This window comes from Numenius arquata, chromosome 5, assembly GCF_964106895.1.
Source record: "Numenius arquata chromosome 5, bNumArq3.hap1.1, whole genome shotgun sequence".
Lineage (NCBI taxonomy): Eukaryota > Metazoa > Chordata > Aves > Charadriiformes > Scolopacidae > Numenius > Numenius arquata.
This window is the reverse complement of record NC_133580.1, coordinates 51,046,240-51,056,776: the sequence shown is the minus strand read 5'-3', so window position 1 is coordinate 51,056,776 and position 10,537 is coordinate 51,046,240. Positions and strand designations below refer to the sequence as shown.

General features: G+C 40.8%; 1 protein-coding gene across 1 annotated transcript in view; it reads right to left on the bottom strand.

Moving 5' to 3' along the window:
* Positions 1-3,116: 3,116 nt before the first annotated feature.
* The window catches only part of EIF2AK3 (eukaryotic translation initiation factor 2 alpha kinase 3), a 45,564-nt gene continuing 38,143 nt past the window's right edge, over positions 3,117-10,537 (bottom strand). The window contains exons 14-17 of the mRNA XM_074147633.1: positions 8,319-8,486; positions 7,674-7,775; positions 5,296-5,358; positions 3,117-4,307 (exon numbers count right to left, since the gene is read on the bottom strand). Of these exons, the coding sequence (XP_074003734.1) occupies positions 4,131-4,307; positions 5,296-5,358; positions 7,674-7,775; positions 8,319-8,486 (510 nt within the window). The 3' untranslated portion in view covers positions 3,117-4,130. The remainder of the gene's footprint in view (positions 4,308-5,295; positions 5,359-7,673; positions 7,776-8,318; positions 8,487-10,537) is intronic.

The window sequence follows — 10,537 nt, the reverse complement described above, 5'->3', positions numbered from 1 at the left end:
GAGGGATGTGGTCAAAGAGCAGAGGTCACTTCTTTACAGAGGCGCCATTCTGCTGTCTGGGCTGCTGCTCAGGGTTCAACTCGCTTTTGAAATATTGAGAGGTTCAGAGCTTTCACTGGCTTTCTGTGAATTATCTGTGAGTTTCCTTATTAATTCTGGAATGGAATATCCTGTGTGGCAGACCCTGGGAGATAAGAAAGACTTGCTCTAACAGCAAGAGCACTGACTGCCCAGGGGTTCACAGGGGACTACAGGTGACCAAAACCAGCCAAAGAGGGGATGTGAAGAATTATTGTTTACTCGTGTGTTTTGCAATGTGATATCTATGCCTTGATGCTATGAGTGTAGCTATAGAGTACTGCTGGACCACACAGCCATAAAAAAATGATGATAAATGGGATTGATTATTTTTACCAAGTGCTTGTCTGGACTTCAAACAGCATCGGCTCCCTGCAGAAGGGCCATGGAATACCTCACTGAAGGATTACCCCAAAAAGGCAGGACTGCTCTGAACATCTCTGCAGCATCTGAACAGTGAGTAAAAGCAGGAGCCGAGTCCTCAGGATTACAGCTTTTCTGTAGCATGTCTGGTAACCCCTCAGACAACACTCATCACTCCCCCCGGCAGAGTTCTGGTGAGGTCTCATGCTGGTTTACATGGAAGTCACTGCACTCAGAGCCTGCTCTTAGACCAATCTTCTACGGACATGAAACATTCCAATGATGGCTTTTAAAACTGAAGTTTTCTGAGTGTTCAATCACCTACTTGGGACAGGCAAGGCTTCTGCAGCCTGAGAAGCGGAGCAAACACAGCGGAAAGATAGCCAGGGCTAACATTTAACGCTGAAACTACTGGACTGAGGCACTCAGAGGGGTTAGTAACAGTCCTGAGTCCCTCTGCTCTTCCAGTTCAAAGGCAGCAGAGGAGGACTGTCCTCAGAGGTGTCAGAAAAAGCAAGTAACTACTGCCTGGAGCAGCTCAGCTACTGAAGACACTGGTACAAGGGTCAGAAGTTCTCTCTCCTTAAGAGCCTGGTAGAAGAAACAGCCCTGACCAGGGGTTGCAACACTGGTACTCCTGTCAAATGACCTGCTCTGGGCTGGGTCTCCCAGCTCCTACAACTCTAATAACACCATGGAAGCGGTAAGGAGAGTAACTACACAATCCTGCCCTTATTCTGGGGGAAGTATCTAGGTCCAGTGGGCACAAAGGTGGACAGGCCAAGATTCTTACTTCTGCCACTCATTCATTTTGATAAAGCTGGACAAGGAACTGTGTTTCAGCCCCAAAAGCTAGGGGGGGGCAGGGAGCTGAGCCAGCATCCTCTGCAAGCACAGGCTGCACAGTGCAGCAGAGCCCAAGACCAAAGCTGCCTTTTGCAGGGCTGGCAGCTGTCCTAGCCTCCCATGTTCAGGTGTCCCTCTGCAAAAAACCTTGGCAGGAAGGTACACACCAATTTCCATGGCCACAGGAAGACCTGCGACAGTCTGATAGTTGGTTTCTAGATGCTGATAAGCTGAAAGAAGGCAAATAAACTTGTCTATGATCCCGTAGATGTTCCTCTTGTGGGCTGTCATGTAAAGAGCAGGATCTCACAGAGAAGGAGGAAAGCTGCTGCTGTCATTTGTGCAGAGCTGAGAAAACCCTGCCTTCATTGCTTTCCCTTCCAGGATGTAAGCATAGAGCAAATGCACATTAGACCAAAGGTCTTTTGTCTTTCAGTAACAGTTGACTATTTGGTCTGCATTGACTGAAGAACATCATCTGGCAGAAGGACAGGGATGGAACAGGGAAGTGTAGTATAATTAAAACCTGATTTAAATAACAAAAACACAGAAGCTGCATCCCTCTGTGTAGCCTGGTAAAATAAGAGCTGGTAAAACAGTTCTGGAGCTGATGGGGGTGTTGAAGCTCAGGCGGATATTTCATAGCAGAGAGTAGTGCCTTCTTCCCCCATGGGTGGGGCAGAGCAAGTGGAGCTGCCAAAGGCAGGGAAAAGAGCGCTTGCAGGCAAGACCTGAGTTCAGAGGAAAACCTCTCTGGTCAAGGAAAATACTTTCTTAGTCAAACCCAAGAGAAAAAAGGAACAAAACAGGGACACCACACTCCAGCATCCAGTGCTAAAAGAAGCAAAGACTCACCCACACAGGCAGTTAAGAGCTGAGGGTGGCCAGATGCTTTTGTTGCTGGGCATGCATCACTCAGGGTAGGCTTTGTACATGCTTCGAGGATAAGTGTAGCTTTCCAGAATACACAGACACACCTAGTGGGAACACGTATGCCATTTTTGGTACTGAAATGCTGCAAGGCTTTTGGAATAGGCAGCTACTTATATCCAGCACAGATCTCCAGCAAGGTAAAAATACCTTATTCTTCATTTCCTGTGCTCCATCTGTAATCACTGAACTGGCAGGGAAGCTAGAGAGGCTTCCAATGTAGCCACTTAACTGTGCATTTACAGCTGATGCTAACAGGGAAATCCAATGGAAGAGGACACACTTAACTGTCTTCTGCTTTAACACAGCTAAAATTGATAGTTCCGTTTCTGACCAAATACTCACTGCAGCATTTTGGCTTCAACTGGACAAGCCACTACTTAGGAGAGTTATCCAAGCACAAGAAAGACAATATTTGTAACCCACTTTCGCTTTATCATAAGGCTGCGGAGTGTCAGCTGGTTTAATTGCTAGTTGTACACAGTGCAGTGGAGCCCCAGAAGGATTTGAATGCAGCATCTCTTTAAGAAACTGATTTCAGAGCCTACAACTTCAAAAATTTAAGCCTGTACAACAAGAAAATGCATTTACGCAAAAAAAGTTCTAACAGTGTAAGAATTATCTCTTCAAGACTTCCCTCTCTTGATAGTTGAGAGATTGAGTTCATAAACTGCTCAGTTTAGAAGACCTCAGTTCCCTCCTCTCTTCTGGTAGTATCTGACTTCCAAGCAGCTTGTGCACCTTTGCATCATCGCATGCACCGTGGCAAGCACGAGACAGGAAAGCAAAGCAAGTTACAGCAACGCAGTGCCCGTCCTCCTGTTCCAGCTGCACAAGGCTGCCATCTGCAGCGCACACTGATGCAGGGTCTGAACAGAAGCAACTACTATTTCTTTTTTATAAATAAAAAGTTTATTAAATCATTTAGACTTGAAAGAAGTCACGATAATTAATGCACTCAACAATTATAGCAAGTGCATACTGTACACCACCAACCCAAATGGATTGATTCTGTATTTTATAAATAAAAATTAACATATTTACAATGAGAAATAAAAGCATGGCATTAGGCAGTTAAATTAGCAGATTACACAAATGCCTACCAGTTGACTTTTTAAAAAGTACAAATCTACAAGATTACATACGACATGTATGACTTCATTAGGTTTAAATTTTCAGAATGACAATCTTTTCATACATAATTTTTACTATGGCTCTTCCAACCACTGCCTATAAAACCCCCCTTTTTATGGCAAAAAGCTCCTTTTCCTTCTCTACTGTTTTATCTGTATAAAATGCATTCTCTAAGATCTACTATAGTGCAGAAGTATGAAATGATTTCCTCTAATGACTGGCTATGGAGAGTGACAGTATGTACAACTGTGGTACTTTTTTGCTTTAAAAATAGTGCATATTCCCAGTTTACCCACCAGGGACAAAAATGGAGTCATAGTTCATTTCAAAATCATCTTCATTTCACCAAAGAGCAAGTGATCCAGATAGATACTCACTAGGCTTAGAGACTGTAATTTGCTCTATAAAAATACAGTATTTTAATTCTATTTACACGTTACAGATCTCTCACTTACCCAGCAAGCTGACTTTTGCAAGCTTCAAAAAAAACCCAACAAACCCAAAAAAACGATAATGGAGCACATCATTGGTAAGCACAGTAGCTGGACCCATCTGCCTAGGAGAGTTAAGGTAAGAAAAATGGAATGTGAGAAGTGTGGTTACTGGCTTTTGTTGGCTGTCAAAGTAAACAAAAATCTGTCCAACACGTCTTATACACTAAACATGGCAAAAAAAGTTTCAGTAAACTATTTCCAAGATAGACATTCTGCATCATAGGACCCTTCTACTGAACAATCCCTGTAAAACCTGCCAAGTGGAAGAAGTGATCCTGAGGATAATTATTTGCTTGGTTGTCTTGAATGCTTATTTCCTGATAAACTCATTGTCCGTGACCTCTGCCTAAGCACTGGTTTTGGTGGGAGTTCCAAGTCTTCAAATACAGGATTTTCTATGATTGCTGCAGCCTCTGGTCTTTCAGTGGGACTTGGAGAAAGCATGTCCTTCACCATGGTGTACTGAAAGAAAACACGACATGTGCTACATGAACCAATTCATAAATTATTTCTTCTTTGATGTTCTGACTTCAATTGTAGCTGTATGAACAAGTGGGAAATATATCCAGTGGCTTTCTGAGTAATTTGGGTGTTAGTGCTTTGGCATGGTAGTTAGAAGTGCATTAAACATCTGAAAATATATCACTGTGCATCCATTAAACTGTCTTTACTGTCAAGGACTACAATCAATTTGGCAAATCAAATCGGACCCAAGATTCAGTAGAGTTATAAAATCTTTATATTAATTTGCAATCAAAATAAGTGTAAAACATATGAAACACAATTTATGAGTAATTTTTAGCTTCATGTTTAGGCCACCATGTTTCAAGCCGTACAATAATTTCTCACAGTGAATTAGAGGTTTTCCTTTAAATATACAGTAGTTTGAATATTTGTCTCAAATTTAATCAGAATTACAGTGTCCTGCTCCAGTTGAGCACAGCACATTCCCCCGGGAAGCCTGCAGCTGTAAAGCAAGAAAGCCTAGTCTCATTTAGCTGCTGGTCTGAAGCAGCTGAAAACATCTCAACTTTTTATCGGAGAGGTTTTGTACATCACCTCCTCGTTATCTGAGATCCCATACAGCCACGGTACTACCTACAGTCTCCTCTTTACCTGTCTAGAACTCTGCACTTTCTCTTTGTGAATATGGATTTGTTGCAAGAAATCGTGTCAGAATGCATGTGAAATGAATGATATCAAGTGACAAAGGGAAGCCAGGTAATAGTGTATAGTTCCTGGGGGTAAACTCTGTGACAAAAACATCAGCATCCATGTTACTGCAATGTTATAGCTTTGAAATGTAGTAAAAAGTACACGGATAGAGAAATGTTTCTTAACACAAAAGCTATTTTTTTTCCACTTTTGTTTGCAAAGCAATTGGAAAGCAAAGAAAAAAGCTAAAATTATTAAGGAAAAAACTACAATTAATAGCATCAAATATACTTACCTCTTGTGCATATTTCTGAGTGAACAATGGTGGAAACTGCAAATTTCTAACATCGCTCAAGGTCTGCAAATATATTAAGAAAAAAATGTAAATTTTCTAAAATACCAATCTTGAATAGTATTACTCTATTATTTTTCAAAAAATGTGCAAACAAATAAGTCTGATGGAAAAAATCTTGGTTTAAAGTCTTGCTTTAGTGGTTAAAAATCACAACATAGTTAAAAAGCCAAGTTGCTGCTTCCCTAGGAATACAGCCTGCACTAGGAATCATGTTACAAGATCTTTGCAGTTTTAAATTAGCCAGATACACAAACTTGTACTTTCTTGCTTTGGCTCAACAAATCTGTGCACCACCCATAATCCCCAAGATCACCTACACCAGTAATAAGACACATGAAATGACTGGCTCTGTCTTAACAATGTAAGTGCTAGTCTTTATTCAATGTTTATGGACTAACAAGCAGATTTATCAGCAGTTTCAAAAGCAGTTCATGTTGCATATTTCTGTGTCCTGGCAAGGCAGTTGGTCTCTTTCAGTGTTTCTTCCATAATAAGCACGTTGGCTCCATCTAGTGACAGTAATTTCCCCACGTTCAGACACACAATTTTTTGCAGCAGGCTGCCTTACGAATTTAAGTTCTGTAACTTCCAGCGACCTATGTCCCACTTTAGCATGTTTTTAGCGCAGAAGGGCAATATTTAGCACTTAATTTCTTTTAGGAAGGACCTCCTTTTGTATAAATTTGCACACAAAATATAATAATTCTGAAGTTAAAACAAAATTCAATTAATTATTACTTCACTGAAAGTATAAACTAACCAGGTGATAGTGACAGACAACAGTCAAACTCCTGTACAAGAGAACTGAGTTTTACGACAATAAAATGTTTTGAATAATTGTTCTCTACCAATTCAGTGATCACTTTTCAAACATCTAATTTGGAAATGAATTGCACTGCCACAGATTAACTGCTAACAGCTTGAGGCAGAGGCAGGTCTCCTACTCCCCCTTTGGAGATTTTTCCAGCCCTTTGTCACAGATTCCTAGAATTTGCTGGGCTACCTGGTCAGGCAGAGCACATTTTGCTTCAGCAAGCAGGGCTAATGCTTGGCTGATGCCAATGAAAGCTTCAGCATAACAACTCGGAAACAACTACTGAAGTAGGTAAACTCCAGAACTTGACAATAAAGGGGTGGGTTTATTTTCGATTTTATCAGAGTGGAGCAACAGTGAAAATGATGGTAAGTTAAGGCACTCTTTTTACCCTCTTACAAAGTAAAACATCAGAGTTGGATGCAATTTAAGATTCACTCTGGTTACTTGCTTTGCTTCTATACTCAGGACAGAAACTGGAAGGGGAAAGCTTGATTGCTGCAGGAGATCTATAGAATCCAGGATAGGTCTTTATTGGGTATGTGTCTCAGTAAAACTGATTTTACTTCGAGAAACTGAAACTGGTTCCAGTGCAAGGGGTTCAAGTTAAGCACTGTCGTTCCTCCTCTAGACTGCTCTCTTTTGTGCCATGAAAAGCCAGAGTATTCTAAGCAAGAGAAGGCAACACCAGCATAAGTGAAGCATTCGGTCAGGCTGCATTCATGGTGTGGCTCAAGCTGCTTCTTACATCTCTGCTAAAAACAATTCATTTTCACATGAGAATTTAAACACAGCAAGCACATATAAATGATAAATACAGGTTATAATGATTCATTCTTCCATGCACAGGTCACTGGTCACCACATACAAGAGGAAAAACCTTTCTGGCTGTAGCCCCTGTTCTCTATGAACTCGTCCCTGAGCAAGATGGATCTCACATGCATTTTAACAGCAAGGAAGAGTTATTATACACCATCAAACCTCCCAAATTCACAGCTGATGCAATGAAAGTTGACAATCACTGGGAAGATTGTGCTTGAAGCTGAGTGAGACTCATAGCTAATACTTACTATAGGAAAAGGAGTAGCAATTTTTTACTAAGTGCTTTGGGTGAAAAAGCACTGCAGATGCAAATGAAGGAAGAAGTGATAAAAATGCACACCATGGTTCCAATTCTTGAATGAAAAACAAGCTGGCAGGCTTAAAGTCACAAGCTATATTTGTTGCTTGAGATCTTGGATATCCTAGTTCAATAGTTTCTCTTACTTGGCTTGACAACAGAGGAGCTTTGTAAAGAAATTAAGGCCTCAATTCAACTGCAGACATTAGGAAAACTGCAATTTATTTTCAGTGATTCAGGGGGCCTGTATAAGGCTGATAAAGAAGTTGTGCTCCTAATTGCAAGGCTTTTTCAAAACTGAGAAGAATCTCTTGCAAGTGTTTCACCAAGCGAATAGCTGTTTTAAACAAATGATCAAACAGGATAATCCAATACCGTACATACCCTGACCCTCTCCATCTGTGTGCTGAAAGGGTAAAGCAGCTCAAAGAGAATCAGTCCCAAAGAAAAGATATCCACTTTGTGTGAATAGGTGTTTCCACAGATCTGAAAATTCAAAATTAGGGTTAGGTCAATCAAGCTACTCAGTGTCCGTAATTATGTACAACATAAACAACCCCCTTTCAAGTCAACATACGGAAGTCATTAGCCCTGTGCAGAGCAGAAAACTACAGGACAGGCACATTGGCAAACTTCATCAAATAAGCATGGGCAAGAAAGGTCCTCATCACCAGCTCCCCTTTGCAGACTCAACTGTAATTTAAGTAAGCTGAAACATTTTATACCTCAGACACAATACTGTTTCCTTGCTCAATTAACTTGAATATTATGCAGATATCTTTCTACTATATTAAAAGATCAATGAATGCATCTAAGTACGAATCATTAGCCACTTTTTTGCTAAAATAAATATAGCTATATTAAAATATAAATTTTGGAATTCAATTTAGCTTAAAACTCTGATAAGAAAGAATTTTAGTAACTTGGTTGCAAGAATTTACTAGAAAGAGTGCCTGATCTTTGAGCTCCTGGGAATTCACGTGTCTTCCAGGCACTCCCAGATACAGCTTTAGAGTAGAGCGCACAAACCTGTTCTGGGCTCATGTAGAGTTTGGTCCCTACTTGTCCTGTGTGCCTGGCGTAAGCCGGCATTGGGGTAAGTACTGATTCCTCCTCCTCATCTTGGTCCATAGCAGTTACCAGTCCAAAATCCCCAACCTTTACTACGTCATCCATTGTGAAAAATATATTGGAAGGCTAAGAAAACAAACAGGTGAAAAGAACAAAAATATGTAAGTAATAAGCAAGTCTCTGTGTTTCAGTAGATACAACACTTTGCTCTAACTCAGATAAGCCACACTGTCAAGGCTAAAAATGCTCATTAAACATCATGTTAGCAAACCCAACTAAGAATCTTAGCCGTTCAGGAAAAAGGAAACTCAGGCTGCTCATTTACTGTCTTCTGGTAGCGGTTTACTGACACTACATAGGTCTAACGAGTGACATACTCAAAAGTCAACAATTGTGGGGAACAGCACAGATGAGTTATCCAGCTCTCCATCACATGGCAAGTTCACACCAGATGCTGGAGTTCTGACTCTTTGTCTTTTTTAATCTAATCTCCAAGTGTTAAACTTGTTCACAGTATTACTAACCAGCACGTAGCAAGTCACCTTAACGTTAAATTAAAGATACAGTGGAAATCTGGGAACAAGGTCTGCTTTTCAGTTGGTACTGCAGAGTTTAACTGTGGGAATGGGAGTCTGCATAACAAAATTAAAAAAAAATATTTTTTGACAGAAGCTCAGAACTTTGCAATTCAAAAGAGCAGCAACAGTGATGATGTGGCTTAACTCTCCTTTAGCTTGTTTGCCAGGTACCACCATCTGTGGCTTAATGTACTGATGAAGAAGACTGGAACTGAGATGCCCCCTTGCTAATGGTACATATCTCAGACGGTTTCTCAAGAGACTTGCATTGTGGCTGACAGAATATCACATGCCAAATGAATGATTATTTCTCTGAAACACGACCGCTCCACCTTGGTTACAAATAAAGACAGACATACAAATTTTTTTTGAGGGGAAGAACAGACTGCTTTTGCAAGGGGGAAGAAGCAGCAAGATTATGTACGGTGAAGGGCCGAGGTGTGGTAAAGAGGCAGGTGGTGCTGGGCAAGCTCCTCTCAGAGCTCCTGGACCTTCAAGGCTGAGAGAACATGGTCCGTGCGTTGTTGATACAAACCCTGGAACAGGAGGAGGTAGACAGATACAGAGCAGTATTTTTCCACAAGATTAACGGACTGCAAAGCTGGCCTATTTCAAAAGTCCATCTGACTTTCTCAGTTAAAGACAAACCCACTATGTGCAAGAGGGAAACAAGACAGAAAAAAAAGGCTTCTTGTTTTTTTTTAAGCAACGGACAGCTCTGAGATAAGCACTACAGAAATAGATATAACTTGCTGGTTCCACTGTGCCCACATCCTGCCTCAAACTACCTTCTGAGCCAGGTCTTATCTCCTGATATATTTTCCTGTAATGAATATCATGCCCTTCAGAGTCACAGCTCATTTCGTGCACAAAAGCTACTACCCTGTAAAGCCATAGCGTCCTCCAGGCTTTCTCTGAAGCATTTACACAGCACACTCATGCTATCAAAATCTCTGTATCAGATTTTTAATGCTCAAGGCACAAACATCTCCATTCGGGATTTGTACCCCATTGCCTTCATTCCCCTCTTCCTCCTCCCACAAACACACAAGAAGTCAAAAAGATCTGTCTTGCTTCATGGAGCAAAACTCTTAACAAAAAATTTTATTTCTTCTACTTCTCTTGCTGAAAACAGACTGTGAATGGGCTGGTATATAGTTTCTACAAATTAAGGAAAATAAAGTCTCTGCTATTGCAAACTGCCAGCAAAAATGAGCCATCAAGACCACATTCGGAAAGAGGAAGTCTAAGGCAGATGCACAAAATTTTGATTTAAATTGGAAGAATACAACCACCCTCTAGTTTATTAATCTTGCCAGCTGCAGAAAGAAATTCCTCTCCAGATTCTTCAGTTAGAATAAAAGTTCCCCTTTTTTTCACAGATATGAATAAACCACTCGCATATCTGGAAGGCTACTGCTTAATTCGATTAATGCTGCAAAACGTATTTAAGACAGTTCTTGCAGTTCTATGAAACTCATAATTTCTTTTGAGTTGTCAGGCATGACCGATGGCTTATCCTGGGAATAACAGTGAATTCCCTTGTCGGACAGACTTCGTTTCTGTACCTCATTTTCTTCAAAAGGATTTGAAGTGCGA